Source organism: Gadus chalcogrammus, chromosome 21, assembly GCF_026213295.1.
Source record: "Gadus chalcogrammus isolate NIFS_2021 chromosome 21, NIFS_Gcha_1.0, whole genome shotgun sequence".
NCBI lineage: Eukaryota > Metazoa > Chordata > Actinopteri > Gadiformes > Gadidae > Gadus > Gadus chalcogrammus.
Genome location: NC_079432.1, coordinates 3,442,723 through 3,466,828, shown reverse-complemented (window position 1 = coordinate 3,466,828; position 24,106 = coordinate 3,442,723). Strand labels below are relative to the sequence as shown.

At 53.1% G+C, this 24,106-nt stretch overlaps 1 protein-coding gene across 1 annotated transcript in view; it reads left to right on the top strand.

Moving 5' to 3' along the window:
• The window catches only part of syne1a (spectrin repeat containing, nuclear envelope 1a), a 133,764-nt gene that overhangs the window by 52,418 nt on the left and 57,240 nt on the right, over positions 1–24,106 (top strand). Inside the window, exons 57-73 of the mRNA XM_056581866.1 lie at positions 1,102–1,257; positions 3,222–3,392; positions 8,296–8,622; positions 9,500–9,652; positions 10,167–10,334; positions 10,959–11,135; positions 13,779–13,925; positions 14,294–14,419; positions 14,769–14,945; positions 16,169–16,434; positions 16,960–17,116; positions 17,675–18,073; positions 18,225–19,829; positions 20,146–20,486; positions 20,912–21,056; positions 21,823–22,044; positions 23,548–23,891. Coding sequence (XP_056437841.1) covers positions 1,102–1,257; positions 3,222–3,392; positions 8,296–8,622; positions 9,500–9,652; positions 10,167–10,334; positions 10,959–11,135; positions 13,779–13,925; positions 14,294–14,419; positions 14,769–14,945; positions 16,169–16,434; positions 16,960–17,116; positions 17,675–18,073; positions 18,225–19,829; positions 20,146–20,486; positions 20,912–21,056; positions 21,823–22,044; positions 23,548–23,891 — 5,081 coding nt within the window. The remainder of the gene's footprint in view (positions 1–1,101; positions 1,258–3,221; positions 3,393–8,295; positions 8,623–9,499; positions 9,653–10,166; positions 10,335–10,958; positions 11,136–13,778; positions 13,926–14,293; positions 14,420–14,768; positions 14,946–16,168; positions 16,435–16,959; positions 17,117–17,674; positions 18,074–18,224; positions 19,830–20,145; positions 20,487–20,911; positions 21,057–21,822; positions 22,045–23,547; positions 23,892–24,106) is intronic.

Here is a 24,106-nt window from a genome sequence, read left to right as displayed (position 1 = left end):
CTGCCTGTCCAATCCTAGAGCTTGAGGCAGGACTTTTTCCCGGATTCCGCCTACGAAAAACACAGTCGCTTACAGTAACCTTCCGCTAGCTAACCTGCGCTAGCCAGTAGATTTATGGTAGGTTGTCAATAGATAAGTAAAGAGAAACGTCTGTGTATGTTTAGTTCATTAATTGATTAATTAAGTATACCCAATATACTACACACCGCATGCTTACTGAGGGGCTGGGTGAAGCTAAGACGCTAGACGGGACGGGCTAATTGACACTCTTCCCCACCATATGTCTGACTGTTATGCTGCAGCAGGGTGTCATCAACAATCACCAATTAGCATCAGCATACTAATATGATTATGCAAATCCGCGTGATCGTGCTATTAGGTGAATTCTAATTAGAACCGGCAATCCCGTTGGCGAATGTGTTTTTTGTAGGTTGAATCTGGGGAAATCATAAATATTAATGAGGGGATAGCCGGAGATTATCCAATCACGTTGGTTTAAATCCCTGATCCAATCCGAAAAGGCTAAAATACGTCACGTGACCGCAGGGAAGGTAGCTTAATTTGTAATGTATATAGTAATGTATAACGCATTTTTCTGATAGGGTCAGGGTTAGGGTTTGGGTTAGGAGTTAGTGCGCAAGTTTGACTCACAGGCTGCCTTTCAAATCGTAGCGTTTGAGGCGGGTCTTTTCCCGGATTGCGACTACGAAAAACACATTGTCGCGTCCTGTTGAATTGGCGTTAGCATGCTTTGGCCTAAAAAAAAAAAAAGTTTGGTTCCTGTTGGTTGTCAGTTGAGGTCATGGGTAGGTAGGGAATTTATTTATTTATTTATTTATTTATTTTTTCCGGCGGCAGCGAATGATAGCTAGGTTGTTTTCATTTAAAAAACGAGAAAATTCGCTCATCCTTGTACAGAATGAGGTGCTGTACCAAAACGTAATTATAGTTAGAATTTTTTATTTTTTTTAAAGCTCATAAAAAAAAATGCTAATGCAAATTAGCATTAGCATTAGCATTAGCATTGTTTGCCTTTACCTTTTGTTAACGCCCATCTCTCCCCCCCCCCCCCCCCCCCCCCCCCCCCCCCCCGGGGAACAGGGCTGGTACGAGGCGGTGGTGGGCCGGCAGGGCGAGGTGGACAGCCTGTCCTCCCTGGCCCAGCAGGTCCTAGAGGAGACCCACATCAACAGCCGGGTCAGCGCCACCGCCACCCAGCTGACGGCCAGCTACCACGCGCTGCTGCTGTACCTCCAGGTGAGGGGCCTGGGGGGCCCGGGGTCATGGGACCAGGGAGGGGTTTGAACCAGGCTGAGGGTCGCCTGATAGATGGATAGATATATGGATGGTACTTTATTGATCCTTATTTATATTAAAAAAATTATGGTATTATTTAGAAGAAAATCTGTTAATTATTTCGCTATCTATTCGGATACGTTTTAGATTTTTTTTAGTAAAAAAATAAAATAAAAATACAGAACAAACAGAACAAACGGAGCAAACATTATAAACAGTATAAACAGTATGAATTATAAAGTGGCCCCGTGCCAGTACTTTGCAGTATTTTAAAGTGTGTAAATGCAATGTAAAAAACAAAGAGAAGTGGCCCAGTGAACAAGTATATGTTTATTATATATATATATATAGATAGATACAGTATGTAGATGTGATTCAGTGTTCCAGTTCTGTGTGTGTGTACGTGGTCCGTACCCTGGGAAAATGGAGGTCTGGGCACACGATGGCGACCCCGATACGAGTCGTGTGTTGCTGAAACGCGGGCGTTGACTAGCGGCTGGTCGCTATCCCGTGCAGTGCAGTGCAGTGCAGTGCAGATACATGTCGCCCCACCCAGGGGTAACTCGCTGGTTGCATCCACCGATAAAAAAAAAAAAACATCCTCTGCAAAAATTGCCGCAACACCGGCCACAGGCCCGTCCCCCCCCCCGTCTGCCAGGCCGTGAGCACACGCCCCTCGTTCTGGCGGACCCCCCATTGAGGCATCCTACTCTGGGGCCGCGCGTTAGACGCACAGCGGGCACTGCACTTATACACTGTGTTAGTACGGAGGGTCTCTATTGGTCAGTTCCTCCGAGCGAGGGCTGCGGGCAGAATCAATGCAGCAGCCTGCAGTGGCCTGGAGTTTGGGCTCTAATTAAACGCTAGGCTAGGCAATCTCACGCCCAGCGCTGAGTGCACCACGGCGTCTTCTGCGCCGCATTGATTTTTACACCTTCCCTAACACCTTGAGAGTGTGTGTGTGTATGTATGTGTGTGTGTGTGTGTGTGTGTGTGATTGTCTGCGTGTGTGAGTGTGATTGTGTGTGTGTGTGTATGTGTATGGATGCTACTCCTTTGCGTCTGCTGTCTCTTGCTAAGATTGCTTCCACGTGCACATACACAAGCACACGTATACACATAACCGTGCATGCACACACACACACGCGCGCGCACGCGCACACACACACGCACATTCATAGCATCACTTTCACATTATCACTCATCCCTCACATTTCACAGATGCATGTAATTACAATGTGTGTGTGTGTGTGTGTGTGTGTGTGTGTGTGTGTGTGTGTGTGTGTGTGTGTGTGTGTGTGTGTGTGTGTGTGTGTGTGTGTGTGTGTGTGTGTGTGTGTGTGTGTGTGTGTGTGTGTGCACTTGGCTTGCTGTGGCATGCTCCTACCTGTGTCTAGCACGGGAAAGGTGTGCACTCAGCACTATGAGCTAATTGGGGCTCCTCGCTGTAGGATTTGCAAGTTGAGTGAATAATGTGTCAAACCCAGCAAGGGAAGGGGCTCCACTCATGGGGTTATTGACTTAAAATACCAGTCAAGTGGATAATGCACAACCAAAAACCCCCCTCCTCGCCCCATCCTGCAATTATTGACATCCAGCATGTGAGGAGAACTAGGGTGGGGGGTTGGGTGTGGTGGGGGTATACATGTTTTCATAGTTTGACGGTGGATAACAGCTTCTTCAGCCCCAGTTGGCTTAACCCTGAGACAGGCAGAGAACCTCTGAGAGGGCTTCAAAGTCAGACAGACCTTGAAAGACAAACGCTTTTCAGGGTCGTCCCCAGAGCAGCACTCGCTCCCACCGGTGGGAATCCACTCCCAGTAGGAATGGCCCTGTTGTGGTTTCGTTTACCATTCCTGCTGTTTGGGCGGTGGTGGGCGTCACTGACCTCTGACCTCTGTCTTTCTCCTCATCGTCTTCTCCAGGAAACCATGAAGCAGATTCAGGAGGAGGTGAGGAGCATCGTGGAGGCGGAGAAACTCTGCGCGTCCTTCTCTGATTGGCTCAACTGCACCCAGGAGAAATTCGTACAAGTGATTGACAGCTCGGAGCCTCTGGATTGGCTGGCGATGGAGAAGAAGATGAAGAAGTTGGAGGTTCGTGTTCAAAGCGTTCCTGTTTTTTCATAGCGCGTGTGCCTTCTCAAAAGTCAATTATTATCTCAGAGTACAATTATTATTGGTCGTTCACGACAAATGAACGACCAAAATTCATGGACAAAATGGACATCTTCTCGTTCTCCAACCGTACATGTTATGTGGTTAACACGTGTGTGCTAAACTCTGCATCCGGTATCCAAATAAGATGTTTGGCTCCGAATCTCCCTCCTCTGCCAAAGCTTGGGGCCATCATCATCATCTTGCAAGGCTGTAGTTTGGTCCAACAGTCGGTCCGATATCCCAGACGGCAGACATGTTCTGCAGCACTCTTTTCTTTCCCTCGCCTCTGCCAAGCAACATACATCGACTGTGTGTGGCATCCTAAAAAAATGCAGTGTGCACGCTATTACTGGCAAACATGCTTATGCTGCAGAATAATCGACATGGAACAATCTGTGACACCAGCGCTATTCTCCCTGTAATATTTGCATAGCATTCAGCCATGGCACATCTCTGTGGTGCGAGTTGCTTGTTCTGTCGGATGGGCATGTGGGCGTCACGCAATCCATCTCCACTTTACACAGCCATGCTGCACAAAGCAAATAGACACACGCGCGTGCACGCACACACACACACACACATACACACACACACACACACACACACACACACACACACACACACACACACACACACACACACACACACACACAATTACACACATCGACACACACATTGAATTACACATACAGACACTCGCACACACAGACACTTACATACACAGAAAGACACACTCGCGCACACACACACACACACACACACACACACACACACACACACACACACACACACACACACACACACACACACACACACACACACACACACACACACACTCTCCCTCTCTCTCTCTCTTACATACTCCCAAACCGACAGACACTCAAACACACACAGAGACTCACTATTACTCTCACACACACACACACACACACACACACACACACACACACACACACACACACACACACACGCACATAGACACACACATACACACATACACACACAGGAAATAAACAAGGAAAATATTGTAGTGCATTGTACTGCATGGCCGGCACGCTTCATATGGAGTGTGAAGGGGGCTGGGGCTGGGTGTGTACGTGTGGTGTGTACGCATGGTGTGTGTGTGTGTGTGTGTGTGTGTGTGTGTGTGTGTGTGTGTGTGTGTGTGTGTGTGTGTGTGTGTGTGTGTGTGTGTGTGTGTGTGTGTGTGTGTGTGTGTGTGTGTGTGTGTGTGTGTGTGTGTGTGTGTGTGTGTATCGATCGGAGCTCTTTATGGAGACAAAGCGGGATGCTGCAGCTTTCGAGGAAGCTCTCTGGCTGTGAGAGAGAGGAACCCCCCCCCCACTGTGAGGCAGACGATGAAGAAGCACCCATGTCAGGAGCCTGCTGGCACAGACTCTGTAATTGATGCGGTGCCCTTACTGCTTCATATCACACACGCGGGCGCGCACGCACTCACACAACGACATACACATGCGCACGCATACGCAAACACGCACACACACACTGACATACACATGCGCAGCGATGCTCTCTCACACACACACACACACACACACTGACATACTCACACACTGACATACACTTGCACGCACGCTCACGCACACACACAGACATACACACACACATTGACACACAAACACACACGGACGCACACACTGACATACACACACACACACACACACACACACTGACATACACACAAAAACTGACATACACAAACACACACACTGACACACACACACACACACACAGACACTGACACGTTCACACACAAGCACGCGCACGTGAGAATGGTCTCCTGCACAGCGCGCGGCTCTAGCATCAGACAAGCCCGGCTAACAAGCTGCAGAGAAAGTTTGACACCCAGCACGCGTCTCCCACACAGCCCCGCCGTATTATATCCATTCTGCTCCTCTCCTCCTCCCTATTCCTCTGTCCTAAAATTGTCCACGTCTCCCTCCCCCCCCCCCCCCCCCTCCTTACGTTTACTCCCCCCCCCTCCCCCCCCCAGTCCCTGCCTTTCACATATGCCAACGAGCCGTTATTGACAAAGACATGGCCGCCCTACCCCGTCATCTGGTGGGGGGGCTTACTCAGTAATCCACACGCTGGGGAATCGATCCCCCCCCCCCCCCACCCTCTGCACACCCGACACCGAGAGGCTACAGTGCTGCAGACGGCATGCTGCTGCTTAGTCTCTCTACCATAGAGAGAGGAGAGAGAGGGAGAAAGAGGGGGGGGGGGGGGAGTGGGAGATGCAGGGAGACGGGGGGGGGGGAGTGGGGGGGAGACAGAGTGTGAGACAGAGACAGAGCGAGAGAGAGAGCTGTGGCGACAGGTATAGAGGGGGAGGGAGAGTGAGAGTGAGAGTGGGGGAGTCAGATTGTGGGGCAGAAAGAGTGGGAGAGAGACGGAGAGATAGAAAGAGGAAGGGGGGAGTGAGGGGGAGAGAGAGAGAGAGAGAGAGAGAGAGAGCGAGGGGGAGAGCGAGAGAGAGAGTGAAGGGGAGAAAGAGGGTGTGGAATGTTTGGATCGAAAAATTCAAAATTCGACTGAAGCAAGGAACTCGAATAGAATCGCACCATACCATATCCGAACACTGCCTCACACAATGCACACTGCACCCTAATTAAAAGCTGTATCAGATTGTGTGAGATCGTTTGACCTAAAAGTCATTAGCACCTCGCTTTCCACTATCCTAGTTTTCACCTAATTGCCATGGATACACTAAATCCACCGTGCATCTGCTGCTGATTGGCTTAGGTTGGCTCTGGCGCTCCAGGCTCTTGGGGCTAGAGGATGGAGCCGGCACGGTGGAGGCGGTGCTGTTGGTTGCGGTGGGTGTTTGGTGGTGGAGATGGAGGTGGTGGAGGTGGTGGGATTGGTAGTGGTAGTGGTTGTGGTGGAGGTGGTGTTGGTGGAGGTGGTGGGGGTGGTTGTGGTAGTGGTGTTGGTGGAGGTGGAGGTCGTGATGGAGGAGGTGGTGGAATTGGTGATGGTGGTGGACGTGGCGGTGGTGGGGGAGGTGGTAGTGGAGGTGCTGTTGGTACTGGTGGTGGAGGTGGTGGGGTTGGTGGTGGGTTGGGGGGTGGTGATGTCTTTAAGAGCAGGAGAGACAGTAACTAGGGAAGCCTTTATACGGCTCACAAGGTCGACCTAATCATGGCTCCCTCTCCCCTCTCCCCTCTCTCTTTCCTCTCTCCTCCACCACCACTTCAGACCATAATGACACGATTAAGGTCAGGGTCGTTCAGCGATGGCGGATGACTCGCGGTGAGAACATCGCCATAAACAATCAGCTGTTCTCCGGATGTCTGTGGAGGTTAATGATGGCGGTGGTTACAAAGGAAAGGAAATAAAGATCCATCCATTCAAACGCTAATAGGACTCCTGGCTCTGAAGCCCCCCTTTTAATATTTACTTACTGATCGGTGGCTCTGACAAGACGCAAGCTGGGTGGGGGGGGACGATCAGAATATGTTAAGAAACCCCCCCCCCCACGAACAAGGATATTAAACGTCAGGTGTGTGTCACCGACCGTGTTTTTCAATAAACACTGCTCGCGTAACGATAAGGGATGAAATATGCCTTGAATCTCCACGGGCGTGACCCCCCCCCCCCACACACACACCCCTCCCCCAGCCCTCTGTCGTTAGCGGTGCTGTCGTTAGCGGGGACATCGCCGTGGTATCGGTGGCGTTCTGAGTCGTCTGGGCGCCACACTGAGGCTGCTAATAGAAGGTGGGCTGTGGGCGTGTGAGGACCCGTACACACCTCGTTACGGCGCCATCATGGAGCTGCTGGGGGGGGTTGTTGTGGTCAGACGCGCCCCCCCACTCAGCCCCTTAATAGAGCGCTGATGAAAGCGAGATGGCCTCCCGTCGTGCGGCTCCGCTCGTGCGCGCGCGCATGCGTGTGGGTTTTTGTGTGTGTGTGTGTTGCCGTGGAAACCCCCCCCCGTCGCCGTCGACGCCCGGTAAGGGTCTCCATAATTGGGGGGCCCCCGCTTTCATATTTTTTTCCCGCCCGCTGCCGAGGTCCTCTCTCTCCTCCCTCCCGTCATGACGGCTCGGAGCCACGCAGGTGTGGGGGCCCACCTGACGACTTCAAAGCTCTGTCAGGAGCGGGGGAGGGAGGGGGGGAGGGGGTGAGGCTTCAGAACACAGTGCCCGGGGTGGGGGGGGCTTGCTGGATAAACAAAGAACACACCCCTCTTCTTTAAGGGGGGGGGGCAGGGGGGGCGCAGATGAATTAGTGTGAAACGTGTGATGGTAAAGGTGTTTGAAGACCACTTGAGGTGTTTGGTTCGTCTCTCTTCCGTACCGAGTAGCTTTGAAGAAATCAACAAAGCGTGGGCAGTGGTCCACCACATGTCCCGCCCCCCTGTTGTGTGCGGCAGGCTTCTTGACCATGCGCGCGCACACACACACACACACACACACACACACACACACACACACACACACACACACACACACACACACACACACACACACACACACACACACACACACACACACACACACACACATAGGGCATTTAGGGCATCAAGCCGAAGCTTTTATCCAAATCAACTTACAGCCATTCGTACACACATTCACACACCTACGGAGGAGTCAACCACGCAATGCGACAGCCAGCTCTCACACACACACACACACACACACACACACACACACACACACACACACACACACACACACACACACACACACACACACACACACACACAGACGCGCTCCTCCCCAGTTGGCAGGCAGTAACCCCACCCCCCTGTACTTGTGATCACTAACCCCACCCCCTCCTGTCCCTCCCCTCTCCCCTCCCCCCCGTCCAGACCCTGCAGGCGGAGCTGCAGCGGGGTCGGGGGCTCCTCAAGGCGCTCCGGGAGCGGGCGGAGCGCGCGGCGGGCTACCTGGAGGAGGACGGGGCGGAGAGCCTGGGCGCCGAGGTGGAGGCCCAGCTGGCCCAGCTGGAGGAGCTGGCCGGGGGGCTGAGGCAGGAGCACGGCTCCCTGGAGCGCGCCCTGCTGCTGGCCAAGGAGTTCCAGGACCGCTACAAGGGCCAGGCCCAGTGGCTGGTGGAGACCCGGGCGCTGGTCAGCGGGCCGGTGGAGCCCAAGGCCGAGCTGTACCAGAGGAGGGCGCAGCTGGCCAAGTACAAGGTGAGAGACGCCCTCCCCCGTCAGCCCTGGTATCTAACGCCTCTTTAGCGTTAAGGCCCTGTCCGCACGGATACGATTGTTTGTGTAAGTCTTGCACGTTTCGGGCCGACCGTCCAGAAGGACACAGCGTTTTCGGTGCCTGCCTGTTTGTATGCAGCGCAGCAGGTTTGATGCGCATGCCCTTCGTCTTTTTTGGGTGGAGTTCTGTAGCAGAAACAGCGCCACATAGAGGCCGGGAGTATGTGCTACAGTGTATGACAGCTAGATGCGTTTTTTGCAATGAGTCCATCATTACGGAGAAATACCTGCCATACAGCCAAGGAAAACGGGTGGGGGGGGGCACGTACAAGCAGGATACTCAAGACCCAAGACGCACTTGTTCAGAGTTCACCTACTGTAGACTCTGCATTGCCCCTTCACTTACCCTCCCTAACCCCTCTTACGCACTGATTGGATGTTGTACGTCCTGGCACTTAAAGTAGTACTTAGCATTGTGTAGCATCTTGTCCTAGCTATCTTTGCTGTGATTATAAGGAATTTCAAACCATTGGCCTCATGGCATAATGGCCGAAGTCATATTTCTTCATATTTCTATTCATTTTTTGACGCTAAACTCAAGATGAACCTTAAAATATGCCTTAGGCAATTATGCTATGAGGCTAACAAAATGTTAGTGTACTTCTGAAATGTGGATAGCTACAGTTGACAGGGAGCTGGGTTTGATTGGCCACCTTGCTGTACACCTCGGACACAAACCCGACAGATAGTCTTCCTGATCTGGGTGTTCTTCGGCGTGTCGTGTCAGGCGAGGATTACCCCAGAATGTCTTAACCGCTGCAAGGGTTTTAAACGGTGGTGTTCTCTCTCTGTGCTCCAGGCCCTCCTGCAGACCATCCAGTCCCACGACGGGGCGGTGAAGTCGGTGCTGGAGAAGGGTGAAGCTCTGCTGGCCTCTGTCCACTTCCCCTCCATCCGAGACAACACCAACCGCCTGCACAACGACTACACCGCCCTGTACACCATCACCGCGGTGAGGAGGCCACGTTGTATCCAGGACCTCTCAGGCCGCCACGGGTCGACCTGCGTATGAAGTCTGCATGGAAGGATTATTGTGTATATTAAAGGGGTGGGATTACGCCGCCAAAAAAGCTGGTTGAAAATCTGCCTCTTCCTGTGTTTTAGTGACATCACAAGTGGGCGTGTCCACCTAGATGTACACTGGATAGATCAGTCCTCCAGCCTTTTCCAGTGGACTGTAGCAAACGTTGCTGATCTATCCAGCGTTCATCTAGGTGGACACGCCCACTTGTGATGTCACTGAAACACAGGAAAAGGTGGATACTCGGCGTGTAATGGCTCGTCACACTCCTTTGAAACGTGTGATGTTGGGAGGGCAGAGGGAGAGAGGGGGGAGGGAGGTGGGAGAGGGAGAGGAGGAGGGAGGAGGTGTTGTCAGTGTTGTGTGTGTCCGTCTCCGGTAGCGTCTCATGCCCCGCCCCCTCCCTGCATCCCCCCCCTCCCCCCCTCCCCCCCTCCTCCCCCAGGCCCACGTTGAGAACCTGGAGGAGCAGGTGAAGGAGCAGGAGGTGTACCACGGCGAGCTGCAGGAGGTGGAGCGGTGGCTGCTGCAGATGTCCAGCCGCATGGTGACCCCCGACCCCTCTGTGGGCGGCGGCCTGGACGAGGCCACTCAACAGCTGGCCCGGCACAAGGTGAGCCGCCCCATCGCTCAATTAGCCAGCGCTGCCTCAACGAGCGAGCGGGACGGCGGCGATGGATGACCCGGTTCCCCTTCGCCTTCTGATCGGTGCGCCCGTTATGTGTCGTTTGGCTCCGGCGGCAGGGAGACAGTTGTTGTCGCTGCTCCCGCGTCTTCTGACCTTCGTTCGAGGGGAGCCGATGCCATCGAGCGCCACGTGACAACCCGGGGCAACGGGCCGGGCGCTGACAAATCCCACCGTCCTTGAACGTTCCATCGTGGCGCTCGTTCAATCTTTTTCCTCTTGTCCTCCCTCCCTCCCGCCTCCCTCCCGCCTCTCTCCCCTACCTCCCTCCCTCCTCTCTCCCGCCTCTCTCCCCTACCTCCCTCCCTCCTCTCTCCTCCTCCCTCCCCCCACCCTCCCTCCTCCCTCCCTCCCAATCTCTCCACCTCCCCCCCTCTCTCCCAACCTCCTTCCCTCCCCCCAACCTCCCGCCCCCCCCCCTCTTCTCTCCCACCTCCCTCTCACCCCCCGCCCTCCCGTCTCTCCCCCCCTTCCCCCCCCCCCCCCCCCCCCCCTCCCTCCCTCCCTCCGTCTCCCCCTCCCTCCCGTCTCCTCCCCTCCCTCCGTCTCCAGGCCATCATGGAGGAGATAGCGGGATTCGAGGACCGCCTGGTGGCTCTGAGGGAGCGCGGCGACGACCTGGTGCGCGGCTGCGGGGAGCGCGTGCAGCACCGACTCCGCCAGCAGGTCGGCGCCCACCAGCAAGGCACCAAGGACAGCTACTCAGCCATCTGCAGCACGGCGCAGCGCGTGAGTACGACCGCCGCCCGGGGGGGGGGGGGAGGGAGGGAGAGGGAGGAGGGAGGGGAGGGAGGAGGGAGGAGAGGGAGGGGAGGAGGTAGGGGAGGATGGAGGGTAGGGAGGGGAGGGAGGAGGAGGAGGGAGGGGAGGGAGAAGGGGGGAGAATCAGACAAAGTGTGTCCGTAAATAGAAGACTGATCATAGAGATGGAGATGGAGGGGTTGTATGTGTGTGGTGTGTGTGTGTGTGCACGCACACAGACACACACACACACAAAAATAAACATATAAACACACGGACACACAGACAAACACACACACACACACAAAAATAAACGTATAAACACACGGACACACAGACAAACACACACACACACACACACACACACACACACACACAAAAATAAACGTATAAACACACGGACACACAGACAAACACACACACACACACACACACACACACACACACACAAAAATAAACGTATAAACACACGGACACACAGACAAACACACACACACACACACAAAAATAAACGTATAAACACACGGACACACAGACAAACACACACACACACACACACAAAAATAAACGTATAAACACACGGACACACACACACACACACACACACACACACACAAAAATAAACGTATAAACACACGGACACACAGACAAACACACACACACACACACACACGCACACACACATCCATGCTATTCCATCAGCCCAGCCCCATCCGCTTAAGTGGGAACCATTTTAACTTAAGTCCTCGTCTCGCGGCGGCCGTAACCGACCAGGGCTGCCAGAACCCAGAGCCCAGCGGCAGCCTGTGGGTTCGGCACGCGACCCGTGTCCTCCGACGTCCACGCGCCCCATCACGCCCGCGTTTAATCTCCCAGAGTCCTGTGTCAACTCCGATCTCCGCGCGCGCCGAGCCAGGGAGGAAGGCGGGCTCTCAGCGCTCAATAGAGCTGGCAGCGCCGCTAATCCCAGACCGCGCTGTCGTCCTGGCACCGGCGCCTCTCCCAGCCTACCGCTACCCCAACCACTACCCCTACTGCTGCCTCTATTACCTTATTACCCCTACTGCTCCCTCTACAACCTCTACTACCCCTACCGTTGCCTGTACTACCTCTAATACCCCTACCACCACAGACTACCCCTACCGCTCTATTACCCCTGCCTCTGCTGCCATCATCACCTGTCATCATCATCCTGGTTTTCTTTTTTCCCGGGCCGGAATAATTCCCCTCCCGAGGGGGTGGGCCTGTCTAACCCGTCGCGATCGTCGTCCCCTCCGCACAGAGCTGTGGAGTCCATGCCCGGCCTCGCGCGGTCCGGCCACACTACCTCCACCCACACTACCTCCACCCACACTACCTCCACCCACACTACCTCCACCCACACTACCTCCTCCCACACCACCTCCTCCCACACTACCTCCTCCCACACTACCTCCTCCCACACCACCTCCCCCCACGTCTCCTTCGTGCCTCCTGGTCTCTTCTCAAAGGGCCCCTCCAGTTTTCCCACGAGGCGGATCCAGCCAGTCCCGCTATACATCGCCCGTCCCCTCCCCTCCCCACCTCCAGACCCACACTTATCTCGTCCACAGCCCTCTGCCAAGCCTGCCACCGGCTCTGAAGCCAGCTCTAATATCCTAGCCTCTTCGGTCACCCCCCCCCCCCCCCCCCCCCACCCCACCCCTCTGCCAAAACTCCCGGGCTGAACGCCAAGGCGTGTCTGTCAATGATGGAACACCCCCACTCCTCCTCCTGCACCCCCACCCCTTACCCCCCCCCCCCCCCCCCCCCCCCCCCCCCCAGCCCGGTCCTTTTGGGGTCTGATATTAACACTGCCAATCAAGACCCGGCTGTTTCCCCTCCCCCTGGAGAGGACGGGCGCCTCCACATTCAACACCTGTCAGCCCAGGCACCACCTATCTGTTCATCTGTCGGGCGGGGCAGGGCGGGGCCAGGGGGGGGGGGGGGGGGGGGGGGCAACCAAAAGAGGAACGGATGGAGCAGCAGAGACAGCTCCTTGGGGTGGTGCTCGTTCAGCTTCCCTTCTCAGGGTTCTCTTCTGTCGTGGTCTTATATGGATTTATAGTACTATATTTAGGCTTTTAGTGACATCAAGAACAATTCAGTGACATTATATGTTAGGGATCCTAAAGTGAATATATATTCTTATTTATTATAAATAAGTACGGTTAGGCTTTTAGTGATGATCACGACAAACCATTCAGCATCTTCATCTGTTGTCCTCAAGTGAATACATTTATCTCCTACAGTGGGTGAGGTCTCACAGTCTCCTCTGGTCTGTGTTCAGTGTACCAGAGTCTTTATCACCCACAGTGGGTGAGGTCTCACAGTCTCACCTGGTCTGTGTTCAGGTGTATCAGAGTCTTTATCTCCTACAGTGGGTGAGGTCTCACGGTCTGGTCTGGTCTGTGTTCAGTGTACCAGAGTCTTTATCTCCTACAGTGGGTGAGGTCTCACAGTCTCCTCTGGTCTGTGTTCAGGTGTATCAGAGTCTTTATCTCCTACAGTGGGTGAGGTCTCACAGTCTCCTCTGGTCTGTGTTCAAGTGTACCAGAGTCTTTATCTCCTACAGTGGGTGAGGACTCACGGTCTCGTCTGGTCTGTGTTCAGGTGTACCAGAGTCTGGACAGGGAGCTCCAGAGACACGTCAGCCTGCAGGACGCCCTGCAGCAGTGCCAGACCTGGCTGGCCACGGTGGCGGACGAGCCCGAGCCTCCAGCACACCCCCCCGTCAGCCTGGAGGGGGCGCTGGTGCAGGTGGGTCTCCCCAGCTAACTCCCAACTTACCCATATACCAAAAAGAAACATATCTATATTTTATATTTCTATATATTGTTTTGTCACTATTTTTTTGTTATAAAAATATACATATATATTATTTTTTTTATCCCATAAAAAATATATTTTTTACAGTAATATTTTTAGTTTTGTATTTAAATAAAATAATTTTTTTATTTTTATTTTTTTTATAAAAAAAAAAACTTAATGACTCAAAGTACATTTTGAGAGCCAACCTTTGGCAGCGGCCTGCATGTCTCCATCGACCCATCACCCATCACCCTCCATCGCCATGGGGACGAAGGGTGGTGCTCCTCCATTAATCACCGAGTGCGGTCTGTGCTCAGGTGAAGCAGGAGCGGGCCCTCCAGGAGCAGGCCAGCACCTACCTCCACCTGGTGTGCTCCACCTGCGACCTGACGGAGCAGCGGGTCAGAGAGGCGGCCAACGCCATCCAGGAGGTCAAGCTGCAGGTGCGTCTGCTCCACCCGAACCTACGCCCTCCACCCTCCACCCTACACACCTCAGTCCTGCACCCTATACACTCTCCATGCAGAATACTCTGAGGTTTTGGCCATGTCTTTTTATTTGTGATGACTACAAAAATGCCCTTTTCCTGAATGCATCAGGGTGATTGTGTATATATTTTGTTTTTATAGTTTGGTTTTGTTCACATTGTTTTTATTTCTATATTTTATTTCAAAAGAAAAAAAATAATAATTATACGGTAAAAAAAAAAGATTTTTTTTTTTATTATAATAATACAAAAATATATAGAAAAATAAGTTATACAATAAAGAAATGGTGATGCTGGCCGTACAGGTGGAGGACCGCATGCTGATGTGTGAGGAGGTGGCGGACAGCTGGCGGGAGGTGGAGGAGCAGCAGGCGGACCTGAAGGTGCAGCTGAGGGAGATGGACCAGCACCGTCAGAGCCTGGCCCGCAGGCCCGCCGAGCTGGAGCCCAAGATCGCCCAGAACCAGCTGGACAAGGCCCAGGTCTGTGACCAGGGGGGTGGTGGTGGAGGTTGGGGTGATGGTGGTGGTGGTGGTGGGGTCGGTGGTAGTGGAGATGGTGATGGTGATGATGATGATGATGGGGGTAGTGGAGGTGGAGGTGGTGATTGTGGTGCCGATGATGGTGCAGGTTGTGGTGGTGATGGTGATGATGGTGCAGAAGATGTTGATGATGATGATGGTGACAATCATAATGACGGTGGTGATTGTGAAGATGAGGATGAGGAGGATGATAATGATGATGAATTATAAAGTATTTGCCCTGGCTGAGGTGGTGGTTTCACCACAGGCAGATGCCCAGTGGTTTAGTTTTAATGTGATAGTGCGATGGTCATTTTAACAAAGGGTTCGAGGTCTGCATTCTACCAACAGCGCAGCCCTTTCTACTCTAGCTACTGATTCGCAATGACCTCCCATTCATATGACATTGAGCGCACAAATTTTCCAATTAAAAATCTGGAGGCGTTAATAAGGTGGCTTCGCTGCACATGTCATCCACACTGAGAGAAGCAGAGACTAGTAGTTCACAGAACCCTAAACGGGAACAATGCTGGGAGCCATCTTACTGAAAAGAAATTACATATAATAGTGCTAGCTCAGTGCCGTTCAGAATGGGCTCATTGCTTTGTTTTTGTATTGCTGCTCACAGCTTTTTCAAGAACTGCTCATCCAAACCACTTCACACTCAAGACTGCACTTCAATGGATCCTCAGCATTACACATTACACATACATGCATGTCTATACATACATACGTATATATGTGTTTATATACATACATACATACATACATACATACATACATACATACATACATACATACATACATACATACATACATACATATATATATATATACATACATACATACATACATACATACATACATACATACATATATATATATATATATACATACATACATACATACATACATACATACATACTTGTCACTCCCTATATCATAATGTAACCTTAGCAACGCTCCATATATCCTGAAGTAACCTTATCAACCCTATATCCTGACGTAACCTTAGCAACGCTCCATATATCCTGAAGTAACCTTATCAACCCTATATCCTGACGTAACCTTAGCAACGCTCCATATATCCTGAAGTAACCTTATCAACCCTATATCCTGACGTAACCCTAGCAACGCTCCATATATCCTGAAGTAACCTTGGCAACGCCCCCCACCTCCTCCAGGAGTTCCTGCAGCAGGTGCGTGACCGGCAGTGCGACGTGACCCACCTGAGCGACACGCTGGTCCGGCTGACGGACGGCCAGGGCTGCCCCGCCCTGGAGGCCGTCGGCCGGCTGAGGGCTAGCTGGGTGGAGCTGGGCCAGAGGGCGGAGGAGCTGGAGGCCCAGCGGGGGGAGGACATGCAGCACAGCGGGGAGTACCAGGAGAGCGTGGCGGCCGTGGAGGAGCTCTTCCACCAGGTCTCCAGGGAGTGGGACTACCTGGCCAGGTGCGCCCGCAAGTTCCTTTGTTAGCCTCCTCCGGGGGCGTCTTTGGTCTTCTTCGGCCCTGGTTGTCGTAGACTGCAGGGATTTCAGGACTGGATAACAGGGAGGGCAGTGGTTGCCATGTCTCTCGGTCCATGACGCCATTTTCTAGAAATTCTGGTTCCCCACACCTTGTGGGGAACCAGAATGTGAACACCTTGTTCACATTTAGGGCATTCAGCAGACGCTTTCATCCAAAGCGACCAACAGTGTACAGACTTACAAAGGACGTTGGAACCACGTTAGAAACAAGGGCCAAGCACTTACAATCGCTAGGTTAACCAATTCCTCCCAGTGAAGTAGTTCAGAGCAGTAAGTTCACACATTAGGAACCTTTACCTTTCAACATTGTTGGGTATAACAAATAACCATCGCTTTATAAGTCCGCAATCTCCTGCAACCTTATATCCATACCCGGCAACCTGGGATAGTTGCTCTTGCTTGGATATGGATCCCTAACCCCCTGTTATCCCCTGTTCATCCACCAGGGCGGACACAGAGAGCACCAGTGAGCACCTGGAGGCCCTGAAGAAGCTTTCCAGCGACCTGCAGGAGCAGAGGGCCACACTGGAGGACCTGAGGGAGCAGAAGCACACCGTGTTGCCCCGACTCAGCCTGCTGGACAAGGAGCTGGTCAAGCAGCAGGTAGGGGTCCAGGGGAAATGCCTCCGATACTCCCTCAAGCGCAGTATTGGGTATCGGCGAGTACGGAAATCCAATTGTCGACCGACTCTACATTGCTGTCATCGTAAGAGAACACCTCAATAAGAACGAGTGCTATTAGTAGTTACAATGCTAGATGCTGTATCGGTATATACTCGTTATGGGCCGATACTCAAGTTGAAGAATCTGAATTGGTATCGGGAAGGGATAATATGATATCGGAACAGCTATACATGTGCTGTCTCGGCTTGGTCACAGAGCATTGTAGACCGAGCTGAGACGAGAGGTGTACATATGTACATACATATGTACATACATATGTATGTACATCTGTATGTGGTGAATAGCAATTCAGAGTTGAGATGGTTTTGTGACAGCGTTGCAACGGGACATGCACGTTGTCTAGACAAACTGTGAAGTACGCCTGTTGTATGAGGATTGTTCTTCATCAAATAAAGCTGAGTTATAAAATGATACTCGACCCTCATTCATTCTACAAGAGGGGGTGACGATGTTGACCCGGTGTTCTCCCTCCACCAGGTGGGGTACCTGGAGCAGCGCTGGGCCCAGCTGGAAGGCCTGATCCAGAAGAAGATCCAGGACTCGGCCGGGACGCTGGAGGACATGGCCAGGGTGGAGGCCCAGCTGAGGGACGCCCGGGAGTGGGTGGAGGAGCAGAGGCCCTCCCTCACCGCGGCGCTGAAGACCAGCCCCCCGCCGGACATGGCCCAGAGCTTCCTGTTCGACCACCTGAGCGTGTGCGTGGAGCTGGAGGCGCGGCAGCAGCTGCTTGGGCAGGCGGTCAGCGAGGCCAAGGCCGTGGCCTCCCGCCTGGGCCTGAGCGAGAAGAGGAGCCTGCAGGAGCTGGTGGAGCAGGCCCAGAGCGAGGTGGAGGCGCTGGGCGCGCGGGTCACCCAGAGGAGGAAGTACCTCAGCAAGGTAGAGTGGACTTGATGATAATCAGTGACACCAGTATAAATGTCAAAATAATCATGTATCTTTATCTCATGCCGAATACCTACAAGAGTGTGACAAAAGAGAGTAGACCGAAGGTCTACCCGATGTTAATGCTGGTGTTTCATCCCTGCAGGCCTTCACAGAACGGACCCAGTTCCTGCAGGGTCTGGGGCGCGCGTTGGCCTGGGTTCAGCAGCAGGAGAGCAAGGCCTTAGTGGACGACCACGTGGCCCTCCTGCCCGAGGACCTGGCCAAGCAGGTGGCCGCGGGCCAGGGCGTGCAGCGGAGCCTGCGGACCTACCAGGGGGAGCTGGCCTCTCTGTGGGCCCAGGGACGGGGCCTGGAGAGGGACGCCACGGACCACGAGAGGGTGGAGACCCTGGCCCGGCTGGAGGAGCTGCAGGTGGCCTTCGAGACGGTGCAGCAGCGCACCGCCCAGCGCCTGACTGACCTGGACAAGGCCATGACTGCCCGCAAGTACTTCCAGATCGACCTGGACAAGACCTGCGGCTGGCTGAGGCAGGCGGACACCGTCACCTTCCCCGAGATCAACCTGACGGACGCCCCGCAGAGCTCGGACCTGCAGGCGCGCCTGTCCTGCTACCAGGGCGTCCTGGAGCAGGCCTCGGAGTATGAGAACCTCCTGCTCATCGTGCAGCGGATCGGCCAGGAGATCCTGCCCACGCTGAACGAGATAGACCACTGCTACCTGGACGAGAGGCTCAACGCCCTGCCGCAGCAGTACAACAGCATCCTAGCGCTGGCCAAAGAGAAGCGGGACAGGGTGCAGCAGGCCATCCTGGAGAGGAACGACTTCAGCACTTTCTTGGAGATCACGAGGAACGCTCTGGAGGAGCTCAAGGGACAGCACGACAATCTGGAGAAGCAGGCCGTAGCCGCGAGCGAGGAGGAGGTGGCGCGGCGGCGGGACGAGTACGGCAACCTGGAGGGGAGTTTGGCCCACCTGGGCCCGGCGGTGAGGGAGCTGATGGGGAAACGGGAGGCCTTCCACAGCCGCGGTCAGCGCTGCAGCGTGGAGGAGATACAGCGGTTGGTCGCGATCCACGACACCCTGAAACGCCAAATCGATCAGAAGAGGAAGCTGTTGGGCGATTGCTTGGAGACGGTGGTGGAGCACAACCGTGCCTCGGCGCACTTTGAGTCAGAGTGTGACGCTGTGAGGGGGAGTCTGGTGAGACTGCAATCAGACGACCACCTGTGCGCCACGGACAGGTTGACAGGTGTCTTGGGGCTACTTGAAAGTGTGGAGAGCTTGAGTTCTCAGGCGGAAGGTTGTGAGCGAAAACTCAAAAGCCTTAATGTGAACTTTGAACCTTCGGCAATCCAGGACGTCACTTTAAGGCAGGAATCCCTGCGATCGTTACAATCAGAAGTACGGAGGAGCATCACGGAAAGGGAAAAGAATGTGTGCCAGAATGAAGATTTCACGAGAGGGACAGAGAAAGTTTTAGCGTGGTTGGTTGCGATGAAAGACAAGATTGAGGAGCCTTTGGCCTTTTCGGAGGTCGAGGTGGAGAATGTGCAGGAGGAATTGAGGAGACTGAGGATCGTTGTGGAGGAGGTGGAGGGCGTGTTACGGGTGGCAGGTGCCTTGGGCAGCAGAGAGAAGCAGAGATTTGAAGGCAGGAAGGAAAAGGTGCCAGCCAGTGTAGAGAAGCAGCTGCAGCGACTACACAAGCTGGAAGCAGAAGTGACCAAAGCCATTAGCACTAAACAGGTACGTTCTTACTAATTTACTTCTTTACCTAATTACTTACTTGCTTACTTACCCTCAATTAATTGCTTACTTACTCACTAAGGTTACTTTCATACTTACTTACTTAGCGCTAAACAGGTACTTACTTACTAACTTACTTGCTTATGTACTCACAAAGTATTTTTTGAAATATGTTGTTCCAAAGGTGCTTTTCTAATAGGCACATATACCTGTAGTCCTACGTCATAAGTGTAAAATGTATCATTTTCTCTAGATTTCACCCATTCACAATAAAACGTCCTCAACCCCAGCATTGAACCTCTCCTCCATTCTCCAGCTGGCCGCGGACCAGGCCCTCCCTCTGGTCCAGAGGTACAGCGACTCCCAGCGCTCCGCCCAGACCTGGGTGGACGCCGCGGGGGCCGCCCTCCACAGGGCGGGCCTGGGGGTGGACCCGGAGGACCAATCAGAGAGCAGCAGGGAGCTGCAGGACCTCCTGGACCGGGACGGGGCCTTCGGGGCGGGGCTGGAGGAGCTGCGAGCCCTGCAGCCCTTGCTGAAGCCTCTGGTGCAGCCGGCGGGGGCCATGCAGGAGCTGAGGAGACGCGTGGAGGAGATGAGGCTGAGGAACCTCGCGCTCAGACAGCAGCTGGAGGAGCGGCACCAAGCTCTGCAGAGGTGTGTGCGTGTGTGTGGGTGTGTGTGTACGTGTGTGTCTGTGTGTGTCTGTGTGTATGGTGTGTGTGTGTGTGTACGCATGTGTGTTTGTGTATGTGTGTGCGTGTGTGTATTCATTGGCCTCTTCGGATGCTTCAGATGCATGTCAGTCTGTGTGTACGTGCATGTGTGTGTGTCTGTATGTCTGTCTGTGTCTGTTTGTGTGTGTGTGTGGGTGCGTGCTTGTTTGCGTGTAGGTGTGAGTGTGCGTGTCTGTGTGTGAATTCACAGACCCCTTCAGATGCAAAACGTGTCAAAGCTTACATTCATCCTCACATGTATCGCCCTGTCTCCACCATTGTTATATGTGGCAGATTAAGTGCATTCGCTGTCTCGCTGGGTTGTACCTTCTAACACTGTTCCTCTCTTCTTTTACTCGCCCTTAGCGCTGCGTCTCTATGGAGCTCGTTCCAGCAGGAGCGGGAGGCCCTGATTGGTTGGATGAACACTGCAGAAAACACAATGAGTGCCTTCCCTTCAGCCAAGGCAGCCGGTCTCCTGGAAGCAGAAGACAAGTTCCACAGCTACAAGGTCGGTGTCGCGCGAGAATGCGGTGGCGTCGATCGTCTTTTTCTGCACGCACACGCAAATTCCCCCTCTTCACTACTTTTCTTTGCAGTATTTGCACTAAACAGAGTTATAAATACGTTGTGTGTTTGTGTGTTGTGTGTTTGTGTGCTGTGTGTTGTGTGGTTGTGTGTTTGTGTGTTGTGTGTTTGTGTGCTGTGTGTTGTGTGGTTGTGTGTTGTGTGTTTGTGTGTTGTGTGGTTGTGTGTTGTGTGTTTGTGTGTTGTGCGGTTGTGTGTTGTGTGTGTTGTGTTGTGTGGTTGTGTGTTGTGTGTTGTGCGGTTGTGTGTTGTGTGCTGTGTGTTTATGTGCTGTGTGTTGTGTTGTTGTGTGTTGTGTGTTTGTGTGGTTGTGTGTTGTGTGTTGTGTGTTTGTGTGCTGTGTGTTGTGTGGTTGTGTGTTTGTGTGGTGTGTGGTTGTGTGGTGTGTGTTGTGTGTGGTTGTGTGTTGTGCGGTCGTGTGTTGTGTGTGTTGTGCGGTCGTGTGTTGTGTGTTGTGTGGTTGTGCGTTGTGTGGTTGTGTGTTTTGTGTTGTGTGTTGTGTGTTGTGTGGTTGTGTGTTGTGCGTTGTGTGTTTGTGTGTCGTGTGTCGTGTGTCGCGCGTTGTGTGTTGTGTGCTGTGTGTTTATGTGCTGTGTGTTGTGTGGTTGTGCGTTGTGTGTTGTGTGTGTTGTGTTGTGTGCTGTGTGTTTATGTGCTTTGTGGTTGTGCGTTGTGTGTGTGTGTTTCAGCCTCTGCTGGGCGGGATGGACTCGGCCGAGCGGTCGCTGAGCGCGCTGAGAGAGACGGCGTCGGCCCTGGAGACCCTCGGCTCCGAGGCCGGCCGGGCAGCCGTCGCCGGCCACTCCATCTCGTCACTATGGCAACGGCTGACCAGGCTCCGCAGTGTGGCCCGCGGCCAGCAGAGGGCACTGGAGGACACGGTCCGCGAGTGGAGGAAGTTCAATGAAAAGGTGTGTGTGTGTGTGTGTGTGTGTGTGTGTGTGTGTGTGTGTGTGTGTGTGTGTGTGTGTGTGTGTGTGTGTGTGTGTGTGTGTGTGTGTGTGTGTGTGTGTGTGTGTGTGTGTGTGTGTGTGTGTTAGTAGTTCTGGGTGTGTGGTTGTGAATATTTGTGTGTGTGCGCACGTGTGTGTGTGTTAGTAGTTCTGGGTGTGTGGTTGTGAATCTTTTTGTGTGTGTGTGGTTGTGAATATGTGTATGTGCGGTTGTGCGTGTGTGTGTGGTTGTGTGATCCTAATTGTAGTAATGACGTGCTTCTTAAATGATTCCTTTAGTCACTTGAGTAGATCCCGATTGTCCCGACATCAAAAATGATTTTCTTACATTATCCACACACATGTAAAAACATTCTTCTTCCATTCGTAACTCTTACATCTTTAGTCCATTAGTGAGCGTGGCTCATCCCTGATTTACAGTCCGGTCAGAGACAGAAACAGACCAGTGTTCAGCCGTTGTAGGATGATGTAATCCCAGGCTGTGGGCCAGGAGGAATTCTCCCGCCAAAGCGCTGCGATGATGTCAGACACTTTCCCGCCTTCTGACCCATTATCCCGCCCCCTTACAAACTCCAGCTCACCAGAGCTCCCACAAGCCCCGGCCAAACAAGGAAATGAGGTCACACTGTGGGAAGCGTTCCACTTCCTTCGACGTGGCGCCTTCTGGTTGTCCCTTTGCCCCCCTCTGTGCATCCATTGTTTTACAGACCATAATGGCCTTCTCTTCGCCTACGGAATGGCCTTGCTTTGGGCCGTGTCAGAGAACAGTGGCTATTCATGCGTCAACGAATACCGAGAATTGAATTATTGTCATCAAATGCAGTTGGCAGTTTGGCAGTTTGGCAGTTTGTGTCAACGACACCATGGCTGAAATGATGCAACTGAGAAGTGACCTCTTGTGATTATTATTGATATCATAACTATGCGTTCTATCAGTTGTATATTGTGTGTTCAGTTTGTTCATCAGTATCTCTCGATGGCTTGATCACACAGGGCCAGGGCTGCCTGGTGTATTGTGTGAAAGGTTGCGGGTTAGATACCCGATGCCCTTGGGCATCCCTCCGGATGACAATGCCTCACCCCTACCTGCTGATTAATGACATGTATTTTAATAACAATGAGCATGTGTGTGTGTGTGTGTGTGTGTGTGCTTGTATGAGTGAGTGACTGAGTGAGTGAGTGGGTAGGTGAGTGAGTGAGTGAGTGAGTGAGTGAGTGAGTGAGTGAGTGCGCATGAGTGAGCGAGTGAGTGCGCATGAGTGAGTGAGTGAGTGAGGGAGCGAGCGAGTGAGTGAGTGAGTGGGTGAGTGAGTGAGTGAGTGGGTAGGTGAGTGAGTGAGTGAGTGTGTGAGCGAGCGAGTGATCGAGTGAGTGTGAAAATCTAAATCAGATCCATGAGTGTGTGTAAATCTAAATCAGATTTGCTGATTCTCCCCCCCCCCCCCCCCCCCCTGCCCCCAGATGGAGAAGGCCCGCTGTGTGTCAGCTGACCTGGGCGGCCGCGTGCCAGACAGCACGGTGGAGAAGGCCGCCACCAGGGCGGCGCTGCAGAGCCTGCTGGAGTACCACGACTCGTACGGCCGCGAGCTGGAGAGGGAGCAGTCCTGCCTCGCCCTCCTGGGGCAGCACACCCTCTGGCTCCGGGGGCAGGAGGAAGAGCTGGAGGAGGAGGAGGAGGAGGTGGAGGAGGAGGAGGAGGAGGAGGAGAAGCAGGAGCAGGAGGAGGAGAACGGAAAGGAGGAACGCAGGCGAGGAGGGACGCCGTGCATGCGAGAGATCCGGAGCATGCAGGAGAAGTATAAGAGGTACAGTATGATGATATATACAGTAATATATTACGTACTTTGGATGGAACGACGGTTCTGTACAGGACAGGAAAGGTCAGGAAAATGCTACTTCTGTGTCGAAATGTCTTCATTATAGTCCTGTTGCTTGAAAGAGATTCCTTGATTTATATTGAACAATTCATTTACACAACATTTACATTTAGGGCATCTAGCAGACGGTTTTATCCAAAGCG